The 26,747-nt window shown below is 47.2% G+C and overlaps 1 protein-coding gene across 1 annotated transcript; it reads left to right on the top strand.

Moving 5' to 3' along the window:
* The first annotated feature begins 22,627 nt into the window (after positions 1-22,627).
* On the top strand, positions 22,628-23,448 carry LOC147984725 (E3 ubiquitin-protein ligase SINA-like 10). The gene is made up of 2 exons (XM_087541229.1): positions 22,628-22,684; positions 22,774-23,448. Exons 1-2 carry the CDS (start codon positions 22,628-22,630, stop codon positions 23,446-23,448), a joined length of 732 nt encoding a protein of 243 aa, XP_087397355.1.
* Positions 23,449-26,747: the final 3,299 nt, after the last annotated feature.

Raw genomic sequence — 26,747 nt, 5'->3', positions numbered from 1 at the left:
CCCTAGGCTTTGTTTCCTAGCATTTCAATACCATTTGTGCTCACTTTTACCACTTGCTACCTTGCTGTTTTTATTTATTTTTCAGATTACAAAAACCTATATCTACTATCCATATTGAACTTGTATCACCATCTCTTCGCCGAACTAGTGCACCTATACAACTTACCATTGTATTGAGTGTGTTTGGCACACAAGAGACTCTTTGTTATTTGGTTGCAGGGTTGCTTGAGAGAGACCATCTTCATCCTACGCCTCCCATGGATTTTTAAACCTTAGGTCATCCACTTGAGGGAAATTTGCTACTGTCCTACAAACCTCTGGACTTGGAGGCCCAACCACATCTACAAGAAGGAGGTTGTGTAGTAGACATCACCCTTCCCTGGAGAGCACCCGCCTCATGACAAGGTCACCCACCTCGAGCATCCTGGAGCGGACGCTGTGGCAATGGTACCGTCGCAGCGCTTGCTGGTACCTCATAGCTCGGAGCGAGGCTTCACAGTGGCGTTCCTCCCCCAGCACGAGATCCACCCCCCGCATGGCGTCCTGCCGCGTTTCATCAAGCTCCAGGACCCGCGCGGAGCGATGCTTAACCTCGTGTGGGAGAACTGCTTCTGCTCCGTAGATGAGGAAGAACGGGGTTTCGCTTGTCGGCCTGGTGGCCGTGATGCGGATGGACCACAGCATGGACTCGAGCTCGTCGTGCCAGCCACTGCCGCAAGCCTCGAGCTTCTTGTTGAAGGTCCTGGTCTTGAGACCCCTCAGGACTTCCGCGTTGGCGCGTTCGGCTTGACCGTTGCTCCTGGGGTGTGCCACGGAGGAGTAGCAGATCTGCGTCCCAAGGTTAGCACAATATGTTTTGAAGACATTGCTAGTGAACTGTGAACCGTTGTCGGTGATGATGCGGTTAGGGACCCCAAACCGGCTCACGATGCCCTTGATGAACTTGACCGCCGACCCTCCTGGGATGGTGCGGACGGCTTCCACTTCCGCCCACTTGCTGAACTTGTCGATGGCGACATAGAGGTAGGGGTAACCTCCAGACGCTCGAGGGAATGGACCCAGGATATCCATCCCCCAGACCGCGAACGGCCATGAGAGCGGGATAGTCTGGAGGCCCTGAGCCAGCTGGTGGATCTGCTTGGCATGGAATTGGCAAGCCCCGCAGGACTTCACTAGCTCGGTCGCGTCGTTGAGTGCTGTAGGCCAGTAGAACCTGCTACTGAAAGCCTTGCCGACCAAGGTGCGCAACGATGAGTGGTACCCGCAGCCTCCGCCATGTATGTCATCCACCAACTCCTTCCCCTATTCCATGGAAAGGCTTCATAGAGAAACATCATTTGGCTGCTTCCTGTATAGCTCATCGTCCTGAATGCAGTACGTCGTAGCCTGCCCGGCCATGCGCTCCGCGTCTTCCTCCTTCTCCAGCAACGTGCCCTACGTCAAGTATGCCTTGAACTCCTCGATCCAGCACCCCTCCTGAGGCTCGAGTGTCAAGAGGAGGTGCACTCCTGAGGTTGGGCCGCAGGCGGGGGCTCCCGAGACCGGCGGCTGAGGGAGCTCCTCCTGAGGTGGCGCTGGCTCCGCAGGCTGAGGTGCTGCTGAAGGCTTGTAGAGCCGTTCCTCGAAGACGCCAGGCTCTTGGGGCAGCCGCTTGGATGCTCTTTTGGCGATGTCATCAGCCTCTTGGTTGGCGCCACGTGGCACATGCTGCAACTCTAGGCCCAAAAACTGCTTCTCCATTTTGCGTACCTCCGCGAGATATGCCTCCATGTGCTCATCCTTTGGCTCGTACACCTTGTTGGAGAAGTTGATGAGGAGCTGTGAGCCTCCCTTGACGGTGAGGTGCTTCACTCCCAGGGCCGTCGTTGCCTTGAGACCGGCGATGAGGCCCTCGTACTCTGCGATGTTGTTGGAGACCTTCTCACCCTGCTAGAAGCAGAGCTGCATGGCGTAGTACAGTTTGTCCTGGATGGGCAGCGAGATGAGTACGGCTCCAGCCCCTGCGCCCTAGTGCGTGAACGCGCCATCAAAGTACATGACCCAGCCATCCGGCGCATCATTCCCTGGTGAGAGGGATCGGTTTTCGCCTGCTTCGAGCTCCGGTGTGTCGATCCATTCTGCCACAAAATCGGCAAGCGCTACGCCCTTGATGACTTTGGTTGTGCTAAACTCCAGGTCAAACGCTTGCAACTCGATGTTCCATTCGGTGACCCTCCCCGCAGCATTGGGGCTCCTGAGCACTATCTCCAATGGGTAGGCTGAGATGACCTTGATGGGGTGACCCTGGAAGTAGTGGCGCAACTTACGCGAGGCCACCAGAAGTGCGTGCAAGAGCTTCTGAGGCATGGGGTATGGTGCTCTTGCATCTCACAGCACTGTGCTGATGAACTATACTGGGTGCTCGACAAGGGTGGGAGAGCTGACGGAGTTTTTGGCTCTTGGGGACTGAGGTGTTTCCTATGGATCTCCAGCTCCTGTGGCTTGACAACTAGCCAGTCCAGCCATTGCCTCTGGAACATCGTCTTGGTGTTGTGCAGCCTTATCCGGCTTGGCCGCTTCATTTGGCAAGCCCTTTACTTGGGGCTCCTCTCTGAGGGCCACCACCGCCGCGCTAGCGGAATGGGGTGTAGCAAATAGGTAGAGTACCAAGGGCTCGCGAGGACGAGGTGCCACCATCACCGGCGGGCTGGTCAAGTATCTATTGAGGTCTTGAAATGCTGGGTCGGCCTCGGGGATCCACTCGAACGGACCCTTCTTCTTCATCAGCTTCAAAAAGAGCAAGGCGTGCTCCCCCAGCTTGGAGATGAAGCGCCCCAGCGAAGTCACACAGCCTGCAAGCTTCTGCATCTCTTTGAGGTTTTGTGGTGGACTCATGCCTTAGATTGCCTTGACCTTCTCCGGGTTGTCCTCGATCCCTCTGTGGGATACGAGAAAGCCCAGCAGCTTGCTGGAAGGGACACCAAACACGCACTTCTCTGGATTGAGCCACAGCTCCACCTGGCACAGGCTTGCGAAGGTCTCCTCCAGGTCCTGAATCAAAGTTCTTGCCTCCCGAGATTTCACCACAATATCGTCGACGTAGGCCTCAGCGTTCCTCCCGAGCTGCCACCACAAGGCGATGTGCATCAGCCGCTAGAAGGTTGCTCCTGCGTTGCGCAGTACGAATGGCATACAAGTGTAGCAGTATACCCCGCATGGGGTTAAGAAAGCTGTCTTTTCCACATCTTCCACTGCCATCTTGATCAGGTGGTATCCTAAGAGCGCATCCAGGAAGCATAGCAGGTCACACTCCGCAGTGGAGTCAACAATCTGGTCGATGTGCGGCAGTGGAAACGGGTCCTGAGGGCAGGCCTTGTTGAGGTTGGTGAAGTCGACACACATGCATTCCTTTCCTCCTTTCTTCGGCACAATGACTCGATTCGCCAGCCACTCCGGGTATTGGACCTCGCGAATGACGCCTGCTGCCTCCAGCTTACGGGTTTCCTGAACAATGAAAGACTGCTTCTCCATGGATTGTCGCCTCGCCTTCCGCTTCACCGGGCACACAATGGGGTACAACCTCAAATGATGTTCGATTACTCCTCTTAGCACCCGAAGTAGCTGCTTGGGCTCCTAGGCGAGTACTTCCTTATTCGCTCGCAGGAAGTCCACTAACTCCTTCTCTTGAGCTGGGGCAAGGTAGGCGCCTATGATAAAGGTAGCGCTAGAGGCCTCGTCCACGTCGACTGGTATCTGCTTCGTCTTGGCTTGACCTTGAGTGAATAGCTGCTTCTTCTTGGTCGGCGCAGCCCCCTTGGCCTTGGGAATGGCTTTGCCAGCCGGGAAAGCTGCCGCCGTGGCCCTGAAGGCTAGCTTGAGGGCCGCCACAGCTTCCCTGGTGTCTCCGGCCATGGTAAGGACGCCATTGCTTCCTGGCATCTTCATGAGGTTGTAGGCAGGATGGGTCGCCGCCATGAACTGGAACAGCGCCGGGTATCCGAGGATGGCGTTATACGGCAAACCGATGCGGGCGATGTTGAAGTTGATTAGCTCGGTGCAGTAGTTGTCGCGCGTGCCGAAAGTCACGGGGAGACAGATTTGCCCCAGGGGGTTGGAAGAGCCGCCGCCGACTCCGAAGAAGGACATGCTGGGGCGGAGCCGCTCGAGTGGTACATGAAGGAGACTAAAGGCCTCCACAGAGAGCATGTTGAGGCCGTCGCCGCCATCGATGAGGGTCTTGGTGACGGCTACACTGTAGATGGTCGGCCTGCAAAGCATCGGAAGCACGCCCGAACCTACGGTGTTGACCGGGTGATCTCCTAAGTCGAAGACCAGGTCGCCCTTGGGCACCGCCCATCCCGGGGGAGCCCCCTGCCGCGTGGAGGTGGCACTGATCTGGCGAATGAACTGCTTGATGTGACGGTCCGAGGGTGGTGCCTGCGAGCCACCGAGGAGAGCCGCGACGATCGGGGGTGCTGGTCCCCCGAAGCGCGCGATGAAGAGGTTGCACAGCTCCTCCCAAGAGGCCATGGAAGATTCCGGTAGATGGAGTAGCCAGGTGCGCGGCACGCCAGCGAGGTCCATCGGGAACCAGTTGGCCATGATCTTGTCGTTTCCCCCGGCCTCCAGGACAGCCTCCTCGTACACCAGCAGAAAGGCCGCCGGATCTGCCACGCCATCATAGAGGGGCGACATCTCCGGCTTGAACTTGTGTGGCCACTACACTTGCCGCAAGACGGGGGTGAAGGCCTGGAGCCCCCCGGTGCCGCAGAGGGCGCCCGTCGATCCAGTCAAGGAAGAGGCGGCATCCATGAGAGCTGGTCGAAGAGGCGAGGCCGTCGAGGGGCGAAGCTCTAGCACACCACTGCCTGGCGCGCCAAATTTCGGATTTCGGGTTTCGGCAAAACCCTTGAGGTTCAAACATTGGGGTGTGCACGAAGATCTCCCCCTCTCTAGCTCGCACACTCAACGATCTCACGGCCTAGCTTCGACGGACTCAAAGAACACGGGACACAAGATTTATACTGGTTCGGGCCACTGTTGTGGTGTAATACCCTACTCCAGTGTGGTGTGGTGGATTGCCTCTTGGGCTGAGGACGAACAGTTACAAGGGAAGAACAGCCTCCTGAGGAGAGGTGTTCTTGTGCTTCATGAACTGGTGTGAGGCTAAGAATGGAATGGCTCTGATCCCAGATGAGATCGATCCCTAGCTATGGTGGTGGCTAGTCCTATTTATAGAGGCCCTGGTCCTCTTCCCAAATATTGAGCAGGAAGGGATCCCAATGGCCAAATTCGAAGGGAGACAACTAGTTCAAGTTATCCTGACAAAAGTAGTCTTCGCCTGCCAAAGGCTCTGGTGGTGACACCGTCTTGGGCTCCACATTGACCTCCGTCCTGCCGTCCTGCTAGTCTTGGTCTTGTTGCACTAATACAAAAACATTTGCCTGATGCCTTGGAACTCCTTTCTTGCGCTTGCCTACTTAACACCAAGGACGAAGCGAGGACACTGCGCTTGCTAGCACCCGCTTGGTCTTGCTCGTCATGGCTTACGTCATTGGAACCTCACGAGGTTCGCCTTGCCTTGATCTCTCCGCCCCTCGCGAGCTAGCCCGGTGAGGCCGCCCCTGAGGAGGTCTTGCATCGTCCGCCTCATGAGGCTTGGCCCCTCGCGAGGGTCTTGGGTGTTTGCTGGTGAAGATGGGCCGTACAGGGCCGCTGGTGGAGCCACGCTGCGGGCCGCAGGCAGGCAAGTCTGGGGACCCCCGTTCCCAGAACGCCGATATCCTTCTCCTGCCTATTGCTGATGATCTTGTATTGCTTCGACAAGCTTGTTGCACCAGATGGCCAAATCGTCGCGTTTTTCCTTCTCTCCATCGCAGCGAAGGTGCAGTCGGCGCTACCGATGAAACGGGCGAATGCTCTAGAACATCTGATGGCCCTACAATAGGGGTAGACGAGAACCTCGTCCTGGACACATACCTGGGCGACGACGATCCGCTGGTCCCTATCAAGAGATGAATGGATGGGCACAAGGTCTAGCCCTGCGACCTTGTGCTTTCTCGTCCTGTAGGAATTGCTTGAACTCGGCGAAGCAGAGCTTCACTGAGTCCGGGTACATCACATTCAACTTGGTGCATCCATAGGACTGAACGGCGAAATCAAAGGGGAACTCCTTGCTGAAGTCCATATCCAGCAGGCTCACCCCTCGGATCGCCATTGGAGTCTCTTCAAGTGAATGAGTGGGTAGGCGGCGGCAGCAGTTCGTTTTTCAGCTGATGGGGAACTGGATTCAATAGTAAACTAAGTGTGTATAGGTGACAACAGTTACTACCCCTCCCTCGCCCGCTGCACGCCCGGCAGAAGATGCACCCTCGGCGCGTTCAAACGCCTCCATTAAGAAATCTACTCCGGCCACACGTCAGTTCATGAGCGGGTCTCTATTGGTACTGTAATAACAAGAGTTAGTGGTCAATTTACTTAAATTTAATTAGCTTTAATAAAAATTTATACTAAAAGAAGCAATGCATTGGCTCGTTCTATCAGTGCCACAGGATCAACATGCACAACAATTAGAATTATTATTCTCAAGACGCAAACGATCAGCACATTTGTCGCACTTTCACACAGATAATACTACCAAGTTTGAAATGTTTGTTATGGTTGTTGTCCTCTGCATCATCATGCCGTGTTTCCCATCTTGCAAGATTCAGAACCAACAAATAAGATCCAAAGAATAAGTACAACAAAGATGCCAACACATCTCATTGATTCACAGCTTGCAAGATTCAGAACCTACAAATAAGATTCAAATAATAAGTACAACAAAGATGCCTACACATCTCATTGATTCCCAGCTTGCAAGATTCAGAACCAACCTATTAGAGCCTTTTGATAAAGTGAATATCGGGATTAAATCCATCTTGGCTAGCCATGTCATACAACCGAAGAACTTGGCGAATGCTCTTGACCGTCACAACATCTGTAGTTGAGTATTCCTGTTTGCACAACACAAATAAGAAGAGCATGATTACTATAATAATGACACTCCTTGAACTCAACCTCCACCTCCACTAGGATGAGGCCTACCTAGAGTTCCATGATTTAATTCATGCGCCTTTTTCTGCAATTCACCTGAAATGAAGCAAAGATTGGATCATTCAGCTAGCAAGAAGTACTTGCTCTCGTGAGCTGGCAAGTTCTTCTTTAATAGTTGCACTAAAATTGAGAAACATTAAGGTTGGTTGTCCTACTCATGTAAGGTTCAACTATAATTTGCTTATCCTTTTGTGCAGTTCCACTAAAATAAAGTGCCATTGTGTGACAGTGACGGCTCATCTTGCAAAGGCTAATAAATTGTTGACAAGATTACTAGCAGAATTTGACGGAGATTTCAGAAACTCCAATCACCATTTTGTGCAGTTCCACCAAAATTGTGAGATGTTGCCCATGTGACATTTTAGTTGAACTGCAAATGACACTCATTCCAAAAAAAGTGTTTTGTGTAGTTCACCAAAGGTCACAATAGCAACAAGGTGAAATGGATATCCCTATCCGCACAAAAATATAGAAAGTAAACAGTTGCTGGTCAATAAGAATAATCGAAACATACACGAAATGAAAAGAAGCATCTTAATTATGTTCATGGCAATCACGCAAGGACAGTAGAAATTTAAAACGTCGGCAATGCTTCATGTTACCAAAAGCATTATGATCAACAATGACATTCGTCAAATATGGGATTACTTTAATGGTGGCATAGCTTGTTTACCAGATATAGTAAATCAACAGCAGCTAAAGAGTTGGTTTAAGGGCATGGGACCGTGGGGACACCAGGACACTCAACAGCGTAAATGATCAACTTACTTATCATACTGGGGAAAATAGCAGGAGTACCATTTGTAACACAGTTTAATTGCATCATATCATTGGAGGCATTAGATTAACAATAACACTGGTTAGACATGTCCTTAAGGTAACAGTGTGATCGCTTCATTTTACATGTGCCCTTACATTAACAACAGCAAAAGGTTGGTATAAGGACATGAGACAGTGGACCCATTAGCACAATGTACCTACAAGGAGGCATAAAGTGGTGATGTCGAGTTTGTTCATGATCTGTGAGGGCATCAAATCTAATCCTGGAGACCTCTTACTGTGTGAGGGCAGCAAATCTAATCCTTGAGACCTTTTACTATGTGAGGGCAGCAAACCTAATCCCGGAGACCTTTTACTATGTGAGGGCAGAAAATCTAATCCTGGAGACCTTTTACTATGTGAGGGCAGCAATTCTAATCCTGGAGACCTTTTACTATGTGAGGGCAACAAATCTAATCCTGGACATACTATGTTGACTTGTCCACTAGCCGCCACTTTCTATCCTTTTTTCAACCAATAATATATCTGTTCCTTATCCAGTTTGTACTGCGTTTTCCCATTATTTCCCTTTTCAACCAAGAAACCAGTTGGGTATCCGGTCTCTACTACTTTCACCATATTATTTCCTCTTTGAATAAAGTCCTAGATTCATGCTACAACTTTCCCTCTTTCTTCATTGTTTGAACCAAGTCCTAGATTCGAATGCGTGAACTAGCTTTACCTCTAATAATACTAAAAATTTAGGTGGCTTTGGAAGAGCTGATGGGAGTAGAAAAAGATGCACACGCAGACACGTGGGGAGCTGGGGCAGTAGAGCAAGGCCGATTTCGAAGAACTTATACCTAAGGGTCGTTGGAATGTCGGCAGCGGCTGGTCGGATCTGCGCACAACACGGCAGAGAGGAAGAAGGGTCGTGGGACCTCCTGAGCCGGCGCTGTGTTGGAGAGAATGGCACGGGCAGAGGATCGGGCCCCTCCGGCAGCTATGGGTTTCCTCCCTCGCCGGAGATGACCGCGTGAACGATGCACCTAGTCCTCTACACACACCAGCCGAAGGGATCCGGCAGGATCTGTGACCAGCGGTGAGCAGAGAGAAAATGTCGCTACCGCTGTCTTGTTTAGATCTGGAGAGGATGATAGAATGAAGAGAGCAACCCTAGTAAAGCAACCGCTCAGGCCCCTGCGTACATATATAGTGGAGTGATTATCTTTTTCTCTCCACTACAAGCGTTTCAATTTGTGTACGTGGCATTAAAGAAAACAAACTCTCTATTTAAGGTGACTAACTGTACGACTCCTACTTACTACTACTAGTAGTAGTATTGCCCACTTGTGCTCCCTGGCCCTCCATTCATTGAACAACCCCATGGGTGAACAAACATACAATATTAGTATTTATATAGAACGAACAAGCTCGAACTATTTTCGCGTAGTGAAAAGTTGAGGGTGGGGCTTTTCTCGGGCAGTACGCGCGGCAGTTTCCGCGTAGGCATTTTGACAGAGAGGTGAGGAGGGTGAGGGAGTAGCGGATTCAACTTACTTACTTCTTGAAAGGTCAGGCTGTGTGATTTGATGGTGCATTACTGCTGGAAAGACTTGTGATATGACTACTCACTATAGTCATGAATTATTGGCGGTATGACCGGGGTGATGCACCCCTTCCGTTCCGCATTGTAATCTGGTGCATGACACGTCGACCCGGATGCTGGCTCTCCCACATGTCGGTGAAGTATGTAGTAGTAAGAAGGAGCAAAGAATCATGCGGTATATACTAGTAGTACTACTAACGTCGGAGGAGTGCGAACCACGACAGCCCAGTGAACCAGCAGTAGAAAACAATGTGCTGATATGGCCATAAAAACAATGTGCTACGGTCCAGACTGTAACATGTACAGTACTACTCCTCTTTGTTTGGATCCCTAAGTTAGAGCTAGTTTGGGTTGAAATAGCCTCAAATTATCCAAAAAGGAGGGGTTAGTTTGAGCTAGTTTGCTCTAACCCAGCTAAAAAACCTAGCCCGGTGGAGAGGTTCTAATTGGGTTAGTTCTCCTCGGGCCCACAAAAAGAGAACTAAAAAAATCTCCCCTGCCCACACCAGATCGCTCCCTCCCCCCCCTTCGCACGACTCCTCTCTATTCCCCATCGGGCAGCCCGCCCAAGCGCTGCTTCGCTGCTCACCCTCTCTCTCCTCCGTCCGCCCTCTCCGTCCGGCCTCCGCCGCCCACCTCCGGCCGCCCTCTCCCTCCGGCATTCGAAGCTCACCCCGCCCCCCCTTCACCGGTCGTTTTTCTCCCTCTGTCGTGCGTGGAGGCGGTGCATCTACCAGGGAGGTTGCGAGAGGGGTGAGTTTGTTCGTTCCTTCTCTGTCTCACAGCCATATCATTGATCTTGCTCGCTCTAGCGCTAATTCTGATTTGGAAAAGTAGACCCTGATTAAACTTGGTATAGATTTGTGGTGCACTCATGGAATTGTTTGATGCTACTTAAGGAGGTAATAAATCTTTCTAGAGGCCCAAATATTCAGTTCACCTTTCTAGGTATTTCAGTATCAGGCTTGCATTATTTCTAGAGGCCCAAAGAATCAGTTCACCTTTCTAGGTATTTCAGTTCCACGCTTGCATTATTTCTAGAGGCCCAAATATTCAGTTCACCTTTTTAGGTATTTCAGTTTTAGGCTTGCATTACTTCTAGAGGCCCAAAGATTCAGTTTAGCTTTCTATGTATTTCAGTTCCAGGCTTGCATTATTTCTAGAGGCCCAAAGATTCGGTTCGCAGTCATCGGCAAGTGGCCCTGCTACCCATGCCGGTGTCGACCTCAACTCGCAAGCGCCGTCGTCGGAGGGGTTCCCGTTGCTTGGGATCTATAGAGCCTTCCTCCAGAGTGACGATGACTAGTTCCTCCCTAGGTGAGTGAGGGGCTTCGGGCTCCGTCCCTGTCGTGAATGACTTCCGTGATGAGTTAGCTCATGCTTTGTTTCATGGAGTGTATTGTTTTTTGTGAAGCTTGATTGAGGACTTGTATGTTTAAGTGGGATATCTCATTTGTATGGACAAGGTAAAATTTATCACGTTTTGCATGCATGATTTGTAAAGATGGTTCGTTTATGTCAGTTGTGAGTGGGAGGAGGCCACACAAGAGCCGGCCACACCAAATCCAGCAGGAAATAGGCTCCAAAGTAGTCAAATGATTGACAAAGAACATTTATTGTCAATCTAACCCTGCCATCCATACACCTCTTTGGGTTAGAGTTAGTTCAGGGTAAGAATCTAACTCTTACCTCTAACTGAGTTAGAGTTCTCCTCGTCTCGGTTAACATCATACTTTCCCGATTCATGCGTTTTTAGTATCCTGCAAATCAAAGAGGCCCTTAGACTGGGTTTAGGTCTGGTAGTTTTTTATAAATGTGTTATGTCCAAAATTTAATGAACATGCTCGGATTTCTACGAAAATAATTCGGTTTCATGTATTAATTAATTCATTTATTTATTCTTCTGCAAGGGGTTTGCATGTAATTCATGAGGTCCGAAATGTAAAGTACCCCGGCATATGCTCTGAGTCGTGCATGCACTACGACCCAGATGCTCTATGTCCCACATGTCGGCGAAAGGGAGCATGTGGAAACGCCTAGGAGGATAAATGCGTGAAAAATATGTATGGTGAAGCGTAGCTGCAGTTCGAAAAGGAGACCTAAAGTGATGACAGGTATAGGTCGCATGCACCCAAATAGTGGTAGTACTAGACATACGACTATTTTTCCCTCAAAAAAGAGGTACGAGTGCTCAGTACTCCTATTCTATCAACAGGAGATCCATCTGACAACAGCGTCCGTGCTACAGCTAGCTCTTCTCCCTCGTTTCTCTCTTCTAATTCTAAACTCAGCCAACGCCCAGTGGGCATTGTGTGGATTTGTCGATGGTCGGTTTGCTCAACTGCGGCCCCACCTCACAGTGAAAACGTTACGACTGGAATAGAAATGCCATATACACCCTCCGTTCCTAAATATAAGCCTTTTTAGATATTTCAAATGGAATACAACATAAGGATGTGTGTAGACATACTTTAGAGTGTAGATTCACTCATTTTGCTCCGTATGTAGTCACTTGCTGGAATCTCTAGAAAGACTTATATTTGGGAACGGAGGGATTACTATACTAATAAAACATTAAGGCCACGAGGTGATGTAGTGCTGGTTATAGGAGGCAAGAAGAAGAGATGCATCCATCAATGACGTCCACCTCCTCGACTGAGGGCGCCGGCCCACCGAACGGCGGCTAATTAGCAGCGGCTTTCGTGGCTAGGTCGACGTGCTTCTGAACAATGGCGTCCAAAGATTCCAGCCGCTGGAAGAAGGCCAACGTATTTCTGTCCTCACTGGCTGATGTCTACTACACAACCTTCTTCTTGTAGACATTGTTGGGCCTCCGAGTGCAGAGGTTTGTAGGACAGTAGCAAATTTCCCTCAAATGGATGACCTAAGGTTTATCAATCCGTAGGAGGCGTAGGATGAAGATGGTCTCTCTCAAGCAACCCTGCAACCAAATAACAAAGAGTCTCTTGTGTCCCCAACACACCCAATACAATGGTAAATTGTATAGGTGCACTAGTTCGGCGAAGAGATGGTGATACAAGTGGTATATGGACAGTGGATAAAGATTTTTGTAATCTGAAAATATAAAAACGAGCAAGGTAAATAATGATAAAAGTGAGCACAAACGGTATTGCAATGCTAGGAAACAAGGCCTAGGGTTCATTCTTTCACTAGTGCAAGTCCTCTCAACAATAATAACATAATTGGATCACATAACTATCCCTCAACATGCAACAAAGAGTCAGTCCAAAGTCACTAATAGCGGAGAACAAACGAAGAGATTATGGTAGGGTACGAAACCACCTCAAAGTTATTCTTTCCAATCAATCCGTTGGGCTATTCCTATAAGTGTCACAAACAGCCCTAGAGTTCGTACTAGAATAACACCTTAAGACACAAATCAACCAAAACCCTAATGTGTCCTAGATACTCCAATGTCACCTCAAGTATCCGTGGGTATGATTATACGATATGCATCACACAATCTCATATTCATCTATTCAACCAACACATAGAACCTCAAAGACCGCCCCAAAGTTCCTACTGGAGAATCACGACGAAAACATGTGCCAGCCCCTATGCATAGGTTCATGGGTGGAACCCGCAAGTTGGTCACCAAAACATACATCAAGTGAATCACATGATATCCCACTGTCACCACAGATACGCACGGCAAGACATACATCAAGTGTTCTCAAATCTTTAAAGACTCAATCCGAAAAGATAACTTCAAAGGGGAAACTCAATCCATTACAAGAGAGTAGAGGGGGAGGAGAAACATAAGATCCAACTATAATAGCAAAGCTCGCGATACATCAAGATCGTGCCAAATCAAGAACATGAGAGAGAGAGAGAGAGAGAGATCAAACACATAGCTACTGGTACATACCCTCAGCCCCGAGGGAGAACCACTCCCTCCTCGTCATGGAGAGCACCGGGATGATGAAGATAGCCACCGGAGAGGGATTACCCCCCTACGGCAGGGTGCCGGAACGGGTCTAGATTGGTTTTCGGTGGCTACGGAGGCTTCTGGCGGTGGAACTCCCGATCTATTGTGCTCCCCGATCGTTTTAGGGTATATGGGGATATATAGGAGGAAGAAGTACGTCAGGGGGGCCACGAGGGGCCCACGAGGGTGGAGGGCGCGCCCTCCTACCTCGTGGCTTCCTCGAAGCTTGCTTGACATGGACTCCAAGTCTCCCGGGTTGCTTTTCTTCCAAAAGTAAGTTCCGTGAAGTTTCAGATCAATTGGACTCCGTTTGATTTTCCTTTTCTGCGATACTCTAAAACAAGGAAAAAAACAGAAACTGGCACTGGGCTCTGGGTTAATAGGTTAGTCCCAAAAATAATATAAAAGTGTATAATAAAGCCCATAAACATCCAAAACAGAAGATAATATAGCATGGAGCAATCAAAAATTATAGATACGTTTGAGACGTATCAGCATCCCCAAGCTTAATTCCTGCTCCTCCTCGAGTAGGTAAATGATAAAAACGGAATTTTTGATGAGGAGTGCTACTTGGCATAATTTCAATGTAATTCTTTTTTAATTTTTATATGAATATTCAGGTCCCAAAGATTCAAGATAAAAGTTCATATTGACATAAAAATAATAATACTTCAAGCATACTAACTAAGAAATCATGTCCTCTCAAAATAACATGGCCAAAGAGAGTTCATCCCTACAAAATCATATAGTTTAGTCATGCTCCATTTTTGTCACACAAGAATGCTCTCATCATGCACAACCTGGATGACAAGCCAAGCAATTGTTTCATACTTTAGTAATCTCAAACCTATAAACTTTCACACAATACATGAGCGCGAGCCATGGATATAGCACTATGGGTGGAATAGAATATGATAATGGGGGTTATGTGGAGAAGACAAGAAGGAGAAAGTGTCACATCAATGAGGCTAATCAATGATCTATGGAGATGCCCATCGATTGATGTTAATGCAAGGAGTAGGGATTGCCATGCAACGGATGCACTAGAGCTATAAATGTATGAAATCTCAACAAAAGAAACTAAGTGGGTGTGCATCCAACTTGCTTGCTCACGAAGACCCAGGGCACTTGAGGAGGCCCATTGTTGGAATATACAAGCCAAGTTCTATAATGAAAATTTCCCACTAGTATATGAAAGTGACAAAACAAGAGACTCTCTATCATGAAGATCATGGTGCTACTTTGAAGCACAAGTGTGGAAAAAGGATAGTAGCATTGTCCCTTTTATTTATTTATTTTATTTTTTATTTGTCCTTTCTTTTTTTATTTGGCCTTTCTTTTTTATTTGGCTTTTTTTTCTTTTTTGCCTTTTTTTGGGACAATGCTCTATGAATGATGATCATCACACTTCTATTTATTTACAACTCAAAGATTATAACTCGATACTAGAACAAGATATGACTCTATATGAATGCCTCCGGCGGTGTACCGGGATATGCAATGAACCAAGAGTGACATGTATGAAATAATTATGAACGGTGGCTTTTCCACAAATACTATGTCAACTACATGATCATGCTAAGCAATATGACAATGATGAATGTGTCATGATAAACGGAATGGTGGAAAGTTGCATGGCAATATATCTTGGAATGTCCATGGAAATGCCATAATAGGTAGGTATGGTGGCTGTTTTGAGGAAGATATAAGGAGGTTTATGTGTGATAGAGCGTATCATATCACGGGGTTTGGATGCACCGGCGAAGTTTGCACCAACTCTCAATGTGAGAAAGGGCAATGCACGGTACCGAAGAGGCTAGCAATGATGGAAGGGTAAGAGTGCGTATAATCCATGGACTCAACATTAGTCATAAAGAACTCACATACTTATTGCAAAAATCTATAAGTCATCAAAAACCAAGTACTACGCACATGCTCCTAGGGGGATATATTGGTAGGAAAAGCCCATCGCTCGTCCCCGACCGCCACTCATAAGGAAGACAATCAAATAACACCTCATGTTTCAAATTTGTTACACAACGTTTACCATACATGCATGCTACGGGACTTGCAAACTTCAACACAAGTATTCCTCAAATTCACAACTACTCAACTATCACAACTTTGATATCACTATCTCCATATCTCAAAACAATCATCAAGTATCAAACTTCTCTTAGTATTCAATGCACTTATATGAAAGTTTTTATTATATCCCTCTTGGATGCCCATCATATTAGGACTAGTTTCATAACCAAAGCAAACTACCATGCTGTTCTAAAGACTCTCAAAATAATATAAGCGAAGCATGAGAGTTCATCTATTTCTTCAAAATAAAACCACCACCGTGCTCTAAAAAGATATAAGTGAAGTACTAGAGCAAATGACAAACTACTCCGAAAGATATAAGTGAAGCTCAATGAGTAGTCGAATAATTATGCAACTATGTGAAGACTCTCTAACATTTAAGAATTTCAGATCTTGGTATTTTATTCAAACAGCAAGCAAAACTAAATCAAATAGAATGACGCTCCAAGCAAAACACATATCATGTGGCGAATAAAAATATAGCTCCAAGTAAAGTTACCGATGAATGAAGACGAAAGAGGGTATGCCTTCCGGGGCATCCCCAAGCTTAGGCTCTTGGTTGTCCTTTAATATTACCTTGGGGTGAGTTGGGCATCCCCAAGATTAGGCTCTTTCCACTCCTTATTCCATAGTCCATCGAATCTTTACCCAAAACTTGAAAACTTCACAACACAAAACTTAACAGAAAAATCGTAAGCTCCGTTAGTATAAGAAAATAAATCACCACTTAGGTACTGTAATGAACTCATTATAAATTCATATTGGTGTAATATATACTTTATCCCGACTTCTCTATGGTTCATACCCTCCGATACTACTCATAGATTTATCAAAATAAGCAAACAACACACGAAAAACAGAATATGTCAAAAACAGAACAGTCTGTAGTAATCTGTATCAAACATAATCTTCTAGAACTCATAAAATTCTAAAATAAATTGGTGGACCTGAGTAATTTGTCTATTAATCATCTGCAAAAAGAATTAACTCAATAGCACTCTCCAATAAAAACTGGCAGAAATTGTCATGAGCGCTAAAGTTTCTGTTTTTTACAGCATGATCGCAAAGACTTTCCCCAAGTCTTCCCAAAGGTTCTACTTGGCACAAACACTAATTAAAAGCATAAAACCACATATAAACAGAGGCTAGAGGAACAAAAAGCAAGGAACAAAAATAAAGTTGGGTTGCCTCCCAACAAGCGCTGTCGTTTAACGCCCCTAGCTAGGCATGATGATTTCAATGATGCTCACATAAAAGATAAGAATTGAAACATAAAGAGAGCATCATGAAGAATATGACTAGCACATTTAAGTCTAACCCACTTCCTATGCATAGGGATTTTGTGAGAAAACAACTTATGGAAACAATAATCAATTAGCATAGGAAGGTAAAGCAAGCAAAACTTCAAGATTTTAAGCACATAGAGAGGAAACTTGGTATTATTGCAATTCCTACAAGCATATATTCCTCCCTCATAATAATTTTCAGTAGCATCATGAATGAATTCAACAATATAACCTTCACATAGAGCATTCTTTTCATGATCTACAAGCATAGAAAATTTACTACTCTCCACATAAGCAAATTTCTTCTCATCAATAGTAGTGGGGGCAAACTCAACGAAATAACTATCATGGGATTGAAAATTGAAATCAAGATGACAAGTTTCATTGTTACCATTATTCTTTAAAGCATACGTGTCATCACAATAATCATCATAGATAGGAGGCATGCTTTCATCATAATAAATTTTCTCATTAAGACTTGGGGGACAAAAAATATAATCTTCATCAAACATAGCTTCCCCAAGCTTGTGGCTTTGCATATCATTAGCGCCATGGATATTCAAGGAATTCATACTAACAACATTGCAATCATGCTCATCATTCAAATATTTAGTGCCAAACATTCTAGTGCATTCTTCTTCTAACACTTTGGCACAATTTTCTTTTCCATCATACTCACGAAAGATATTAAAAAGATGAAGCGTATGAGGCAAACTTAATTCCATTTTTTAAATTTTATTTTATAAACTAAACTAGTGATAAAACAAGAAACTAAAAGACTCGATTGCAAGATCTAAAGATATACCTTCAAGCACTAACCTCCCCGGCAACGGCGCCAGAAAAGAGCTTGATGTCTACTACACAACCTTCTTCTTGTAGACGTTGTTGGGCCTCCAATTGCAGAGGTTTGTAGGGCAGTAGCAAATATCCCTCAAATGGATGACCTAAGGTTTATCAATCCTAGGAGGCGTAGGATGAAGATGGTCTCTCTCAAGCAACCCTGCAACCAAATAACAAAGAGTCTCTTGTGTCCCCAACACACCCAATACAATGGTAAATTGTATAGGTGCACTAGTTCAGTGAAGAGATGGTGATACCAGTGGTATATGGATAGTAGATAAAGGTTTTTGTAATCTGAAAATATAAAAACAGCAAGGTAACTAATGATAAAAGTGAGCACAAACGGTATTGCAATGCTAGGAAACAAGGCCTAGGGTTCATACTTTCACTAGTGCAAGTCCTCTCAACAATAATAACATAATTGGATCACACAACTATCCCTCAACATGCAAGAAAGAGTCACTCCAAATTCACTAATAGCAGAGAACAAACGAAGAGATTATCGTAGGGTACGAAACCACCTCAAAGTTATTCTTTCCAATCAATCCGTTGGGCCATTCCTATAAGTGTCACAAACAGCCCTAGAGTTCGTACTAGAATAACACCTTAAGACACAAATCAACCAAAACCCTAATGTCACCTAGATACTCCAATGTCACCTCAAGTATCCGTGGGTATGATTATACGATATGCATCACACAATCTCAGATTCATCTATTCAACCAACACATAGAACCTCAAAGAGTGCCCCAAAGTTTCTAACGGAGAATCACGACGAAAACGTGTGCCAACCCATATGCATAGGTTCATGGGTGGAACCCGCAAGTTGGTCACCAAAACATACATCAAGTGAATCACGTGATATCCCATTGTCACCACAGATATGCACGGCAAGACATACATCAAGTGTTCTCAAATCTTTAAAGACTCAATCCGAAAAGATAACTTCAAAGGGGAAACTCAATCCGTTACAAGAGAGTAGAGGGGGAGGAGAAACATAAGATCCAACTATAATAGCAAAGCTCGCGATACATCAAGATCGTGCCAAATCAAGAACATGAGAGAGAGAGAGAGATCAAACACATAGCTACTAGTACATACCCTCAGCCCCGAGGGAGAACTACTCCCTCCTCGTCATGGAGAGCACTGGGATGATGAAGATGGCAACCGGAGAGGGATTACCCCACTCTGGCAGGGTGCCGGAATGGGTCTAGATTGGTTTTCCATGGCTACAGAGGCTTCTGGCGGTGGAACTCCCGATCTATTGTGCTCCCTGATCATTTTAGGGTATATGGGGATATATAGGAGGAAGAAGTACGTCAGGGGGGCCCACGAGGGTGGAGGGCACGCCCAGGGGGGTGGGCGCACCCCCTACCACATGGCTTCCTCGAAGCTTCCTTGATGTGGACTCTAAGTTTCCCGGGTTGCTTTTCTTCCAAAAATAAGTTCCGTGAAGTTTCGGGTCAATTGGACTCCGTTTGATTTTCCTTTTATGCGATACTCTAAAACAAGGAAAAAACAGAAACTGGCATTGGGCTCTGGGTTAATAGGTTAGTCCCAAAAATAATATAAAAGTGTATAATAAAGCCTATAAACATCCAAAACAGAAGATAATATAGCATGAAGCAATCAAAAATTATAGATACGTTGGAGACGTATCACTAGCCTTGTAGTGGCCTATGTAGATGATTTCCTCGTAGACGTGGATGTCCAGGTCGACGGTTTCTTGCATGGCGAGGCGCCGCACAGTGAGCGCGGCCTCGAGGTGCACATTCTTTGTCGTGACCTACGGCACTTGCAGGGCCACTAGGGCTTGAAAGAGTTTGTCACCATGGAGGCCAATGAGGGTGGCAGGCAATGAGGAGCCTGGGAGTGCGAGCTGGAGCAGTACGGCAAGGTCATCCGCATGCTTCTTCATGGTTGTGAACTTGCAGATGGAGTTGACCATCATGTCGGCCATGCGAGAGGTGAAGCCAGCGTCTGCGAGGGCTACGACGCCGGCGGTCGCCAGCATCGTCTGGAAACGCTACGCGATACGGGGCCGCAGGCCGGTGCCTTGGATGATTTGGCATAGCCGACTGCCACTCGCGTCCATCGCCTCCATAGGTGCTTGTGGCTTCTAGTCACTTGGTCTTGGATTGGAGTGAGCAGTGTTGCGCAGAGACTAGGAGTAGATGGATTGGAGTGGTGGGGCACCTTTATATGAGAATCCAAACCCTGTTGCATTCACATCATGCTAGCTCTATTCTGCTTCTCCAATTAATTCCCACTACATGTAATTGAGGATGCATCATTGACCGTTCAATGTCTCGGGAATCGCTACCCTCTCCCTCCTTTGCAATGGCATTCAAGCACCTATGGAGGTGACTGTCGCTCGCGTCTATCGTGTGTTAGGGGACGTTCCCGTCGACGATGAGGTGCCTATGGTGACTTCGTAAATTTCAAGATGATAGTACTCGTATACTCAATATTGTGCACCGCGACAAAGGCGGAGAGGAAAATGAGAGAACTACGTATTTATTTACGTATTTTGGACCATATGTACTCCGTCTCGGTGTAGTCTAGTCACTTGTTGAAATCTCTAGAAAGACAAATACTCATTTCTGGTTACAGGGCTATACTAGCGAGTACTACAATAGTGGGCTCAAATAGCAATTTTGTCTCATGCTAGAGGCTTTCTATATGCGTTCTCCAAGGTTCACAACTTCCATGTTTGGGTTGTGCTTGGCTCTTTGCCTCTTCAAGAAGACAAACAATGATTTTACTACTGCTGCTTCTACAGTATCGAATCCACTGCTGCATGTCCGTCCACCGCGAATGGGAGGGATAGCTTGTTGTAGTACTATAAGAAAAAGCTTGTGCTCGTCTGCGAGCCACCACGTGCATGGGTGAGGGAGAAGGCATGTATTAGTAAAATGAAGCTTCTGCTCGTTGTACGAGTTGATGTGACACATCATAGCACTGGCCCCACATGGTTGCCTATAAACTTGGCTGAAAGACCCATAGTGTACAATACTCCATTTGCTGCAACCTCTAACATTTACCCGACCACAAATTAAAAAAAATATTCCTGTCTTGACCAGATGAGCGTGCAAACTACAATCGCCAGGATGACAAGTAGGGCCAGAAGATTATTTTAATCAAAAAAAGCATGGAGCCGACCCCAACGATTTTAAGCTTACAGGCACGGTACTCTACACATGAAACTGCCACACGAGCGTCCGGGCTGTGCTTGGCTCTTCGCCTCTTCGGGAATTCGAACAATGATGGAGTACTACTAAAGTGGAGGAGTACTACAGTATGCTTCTGGCCATCTGACACCGATTGAACTGCTGCATGTCCACCGCGTGCGGGAGGGAGAGTGTTGTAACGCCCCGAGACCAATGTGCCAGGTGTCTTCCAGTTATTCGATGTCGTTGTCATGTCATTTGCTTGCGTGTTGCATCTTATCATGTCATCATGTGCATTGCATCATCATGTTTTAAAACTTGCATTCGTCCGGGTTCTCCGAGTTCTCTCTGTTGTCCGTTCTGAGCCCAACCACACTTGCACGCGCCCGCGACATGTCCGAAATAGTATTTTTATAAGTGGCCGGAAAATGTTCTCGGAATGGGTTGAAAGTTGGCATGAGGTGGTGTTATAGTGTTAGTAGGTCGCCTGCCAAGTTCCATCGCATTCGGGGTTCATTTGATAGCCCAAACGTTAAACTATAGCCGGTCTATCGTCGGACGTTTTCGGTCTCCGGAAACAGTCGCCGGGCCTCTCTCTCTTCTCTTCTCTCAGCCTAAGGACTTCTGCACAGTCCACTACCTACCGCCAGGCCTAGCCGAAGCTCTCTCTTCAGCCCGCGGACTTCCTCGCGCGCGCGTCCGAAAGCTGTCCCGGACCCGACCCGGGCAGTCGTGATGGTCTCTTCTCGGCGGGGTCCGGGAAGTGAACACGGTGTTGGAGTAATGCTTGACGTAGGTAGTTCTAGGATCACTTCTTGATCATAGATTCTCAACCATGCTTTTGCCTTCTCTTCTCGCTCTCTTTTGCATATGGTAGCCACCATATATGCTAGTCGCTTGCTGCAGCTCCACCTCATACCTTTTACCCTTCCTATAAGCTTAAATAGTCTTGATCGCGAGGGTGTGAGATTGCTGAGTCCCCGTGACTCACAGATACTTCCAAAACCAGCTTGCAGGTGCCGATGATACCATGCAGGTGACGCAACCTAGCTCAAGGAGGAGCTCGATGAAGACCTTGTCCATTATGTTGTTCCGTTTTTCAGTTGATCAGTAGCGGAGCCCAGTTGGGATCGATCGGGGATCTGTGTAGCATTTGGGGTAGTCTTCTTTTATTTTGGTTCCGTAGTCGAATCTTGATTGTATTTGGATGATGTAATGCTTTATTCATGTAATTGTGTGAAGTGGCGATTGTAAGCCAACTATGTATCTCTTTCCCTTATGTATTACATGGGTTGTGTGAAGATTACCTCACTTGTGATATTGCTTTCAATGCGGTTATGCCTCTAAGTCGTGCTTCGACACGTGGGAGATATAACCGCATCGAGGGTGTTACAAGCGTCTAGCGAACGAAAGCTTCTCCTAGTCTTGCCTGCCACCATGCTCATGCCTTTGCGTGTGTGACAGGTGGGCCCAACAGGTGTGTGGCTCAGCTGTCATGTAGCCAAAGGCAGGTGCGGTTAAGGCACCAGAGCTTAGTCCGCGAGGGAGAGGGCATTGTGGTAATCAAACTTCTCGGTCTTGTACGAGTTGACGCGACACATCAAAGCACTGCACTTGATATATTTCAATAATTTGCGTTTATCGTGCTTTAATTACAACGCATGCATGCATGTTGTGACTCTCCTTTTGATACTTGCATGTGTTGATTTAATGCACCTTGAAGTAGTATGAATATGTGACGGTAAAGCTTTGTAATGCCCCAGCCCTAATAAAGCGAGAGATGGTTGAGCACGAGGAGGGCGAGATCATGTAGACGGAACATGACCCAACAATGGAGCTATCTATGGTCTCGATGGACCTCACCTTGCTCCCACTACCCCTTGTGCGTCCGCCCCTTGAAGCCTCCAGTGTATGAGGTTTGAATACACCTCGTCCGTTCGGCTGATCGACCAAGGTGCAGGTTTCTTGATTGATGTGTTGTTCGATTGATTTGTGTAGTGCAAGGGAGGGCACCTGGCCTGCTCGGACTACCGCGTCGAGCGCCCCGAGAACCAGCGGCAGTGCCAGAAGTGTGAGCGCGGCGGTAGCTTCGACGTGCGGAGCACGATGGTGGATGCCGTCCTCTCCTTGGTGAGGGTGGAGTGCCCGCACGAAGGCTGTGGCCTCTACGTCACATACCACAAGCTCGCCGATCACCAGAGCATGTGTCCGCTCGCGCCCTGCAAATGCCCCGTGCCCATCTGCAGCTACGAAGGCCCACTGCTGGCGCTCTCCCGCCACATCAGCACCGTGCATCTCATGCCCGTGCACAGGATCCAGTACGGCAAGGTGCTCCAGTTGCAACTGCCACTGTCGGAGCCACGGCTCTTGCTGTTCGCGGAGCAGGACGGCCGCGCGTTTTTATTGGTTGGCGGCGTGCTCGACATCGGCGCTCCTATTGCTGTGTCGGTCGTCTGCATCAGAGCGGGGTCGTCCCCACTGCCGCACTACGTGGCCAAGCTATGGGCGAACGGCCCGTCGGGGGAGCCCAAAGGCAGGACCGACACTGTCAAGGTGGAAATGGAGGTGACAAGCAGCAAGGATCCCGGCGACGTTGCCGTGCACGAGCTGACCTTATTCACAGTTCCGCCCAAGCTGCTGGCCGGGGCTAAGCTAGTGTACCTCCACATTTAGATTGTCAAGCTCACGTACTAAATGATTCTGCAATGCCTTCTGTTTATCTTAGTAATATGCTAATATAGGGGTTAGATCGGTCTACTTTAGCTTAAGAGATGGTGGGCTTTGGTGGTGATGCAGCAATTATTTCGACATCAGATCAACAGTTAATGTAATTTTCAACAGTCAAACAGATATTTTGTGTCTGTTGGATATAAATTTCCTTTGGGTAAGAAGTATAACAGCTTATAAGAAGTAAGTATAACAGCTTATATGCTTGTTTGTTCAGGAAGTGGTGCATACTTGTGCGAGTTGACGCGACACATCAAAGTAGTAGTACTACTTGTGCGAGTTGACGCGACACATCAAAGTAGTAGTACTACTAGTAGTACTCCCTCCGATCGTAATTTCTCTGCGCATAAGGCTGGTCATAGTGGGAGTAACATAGGTAGTAACATAGATGCCACATAAGCAAAAATGATGAGGTGGCAAGTAATTAATGAGGAGAGGTAAATAGAGTAACATAATATGTTATCATCACATAGCGCTTTCCAATGCAAAATGAGTCTACAAAGTAATAAATGAAGACATCTAGTACCATGTTATCACATATTATGTCCCACTATGAAGGTAGTAATATAGACTAGTGTATGTTACTCTTCACTATGACCAGCCTAAGTCAAGGCATGGATACCAAGGAGGGCCTGGTTGTGTCTATACTTGGCCAACTTACCCGACTGCATGTGCACGAGGCAGACGAAGCTCGTGTCGTGTTGGTGTTGTGTGCGGCCTGCACATTAACCAAAACCTCGCGCCTCCATCTGAGCCTCCGTGTTTTAAACTTCTCAATCTCAAGGTCAAGGAACAACGTGAAACCTATGATAGAGCCAATCGGATGGTTGAGAACACTACAATTCGTAGCTACAGATGTGTGTGTGAGAGAGGACGAGTGCGTGTCTGCACCTCTTCTCTTCCTATATAACATACTAAACTCAGAGTACAAGTGTATGTGGTTGGCATCGACCTAGGGAGCTAGAGATGGTGCGTGTGAGAAGTCCCGAGAGATAGGTGTAATGCGTCTGAAAAAATACTAGTCTATAGCTCGCTACGAGGCTATTCCTGTCGAACTCCCCAATAAGCGTAAGATATGTATCCGATGGTGCCAGTTATTGCACGTACATACCAGTAGAAAAAGAACTAGTACCATGGAATATGCTACACCACGGGCGAGAACACGTGCCCACGTTACGCCATCCGGGAATAGTGCCGCACTTCGAAACTAGAACTGTCAATCAATTTTGAGCGCGTCTCGTCACATTCCAAATTACTGCTACTACCACGCTATATTTAATTGCAAAACTGTTCACACCGATCACAACCTACTCCCTCCATCATCATCTTAGGTTATTCACCGTGACCAAGGAGTAGGGGAAAATGAGAGAACATAATGTTTATTTGCTAATTAATAGCATTGCTTGCAATGAACTAACCACTTCATGTCATGTTTGGTAGTCTCAAGTCATTAAAAGCATGCACACCCACATCTCTTATTGGTTGATATGTCAACAAACAAGGAACGAGGTAGAAGTTAATGCACCGCGCCTAAGTGTTTTGGGATTATTTGGTTTTCATAGGCTGACTTACACACCTAGACGGAGGGAGTAAACGGATTCCCACTTAGGAGCTTATTAGTACTCAGTTATAAACACTACTATGCCAAGCTGACTGCACATTCCTCCTCAACTCCTCATCCACAAAAACAAAAAAGTCATTCAACATCCTTCCCTTGCGTCTGCCATGGCCAGCGTGTGTTCTGAGTCAAGAGATTACCACCAGGGAGAGGCAAGCATGGAAGCGGAAGCATGAGAGATGTCCCGCCTTCTCTTGAAAGCAGCCGACATGTCCCGCCACGTGGAAGTAGCAACACAGAGGTCCTGCCGCGCCACCGAAGCAGCACGGAGGTCCCGCCGCACCGTTGATGCAGCAGACAGCTCCGGCCGTGCCACGAAAGCAGCAGAGATGTCCCGCCATGCCGTGAATGCGGCAGAGATGTCCCGTGGCGGCCTAGGAAAATGTCTCGCGGGCAGGCGATGACGTGCATGCATGCGATCGTCCATAGCCAGATGGATTAGATCTCCGGCTGGGCAAGGTTGCAAGACGACATGAAAGCCTTGTTTGAATAGGCTAGCGGCGTCATCCGGCAACTAAGGGAGGGCAATGAGAGACTCCGGGCCGAGCGAGACCTGCTGAGGGCGAAGATCTCCGAAGTGTAGAGCAACAGGAGGAGACCAGTGCCTTGTTGAAGACGACCGGTGTCATCGTCAAGAAACTTCTTCATGAGAATGACATGCTCCCCATCGAGCACCAAAGCCTGGTGGAGGAATCCGTGGATGCTCTTATGCGGCGTCTTGAGGACACGACAGAGCTCATCGCCGGTCGCTGCGGAGACTAGTTCCCGCGGCCTGCAGCAATGCATCAAGAATGTAGAGATCAGCGAGCCAGGTCGTTGTCTTCCTTCTTCTTTTGCCCTTGTGTATTTCAGGCATAGCCGCATGTGGCTTTTTTTAATTCTCTTCCTAATTATGTAAGAAAATTATTATCCACTGTCGTCGTCCTTCTATATTCATCAGTCTTGCTATATGTCGTAGTAGATGATATATATTCATCAGTCTTGCTATATGTCGCATGTGGCTTTTCCTTCTTCTTCCCGCTCGACCGTAAGTACTGTACTGATGACTTGTCCAGTGGCTGTAATGTAAAGCAGTAAAAGCTCTTTGCTGATTGGGGCAGCAAGCACCGGCTGGGTGGAAAGCAGGGCTTTAAGCTCTGCAAATGCTGCATCAGCTTCAGGAGTCCACTCGAACTTATCTGACTTCTTTATCAGTCGGTAAAGAGGCAGTGCCTTTTCACCGAGGCGAGAAATGAATCGACTTAGGGTGGCCAAACAACTAGTAAGCTTCCAGACATCATGCACACACACAGGGCGTTTCATCCGGAGTATGGCACCCACTTTCTCTGGGTTAGCGTCGATCCCTTGTTCGGAAACGAGAAAACCGAGTAATTTTCTGCCCGGAACTCCAAACGTGCACTTTGATAGATTAAGCTTGATATTATAACTTCTGAGGTTGGCAAAGGTTTCAGCAAGGTCAGCCAGTAGGTCGGAACCTTTACGTGACTTGACCACAATGTCATCCATGTATGCTTCCAAATTCTGACTGATCTGAGTGAGCAGGCACTTCTGAATCATCCGCATGAATGTGGCTCCAGCGTTCTTCAAACCGAATGGCATAGTGACATAACAGAAGAATCCAAATGGG

Source organism: Triticum urartu, chromosome 2A (assembly GCF_056163025.1).
Source record: "Triticum urartu cultivar PI428250 chromosome 2A, HENAU_Tu73, whole genome shotgun sequence".
Taxonomy (NCBI): Eukaryota; Viridiplantae; Streptophyta; class Magnoliopsida; order Poales; family Poaceae; genus Triticum; species Triticum urartu.
The sequence above is the reverse complement of the archived record's forward strand: the minus strand, read 5'-3'. Positions and strand labels throughout refer to the sequence as shown.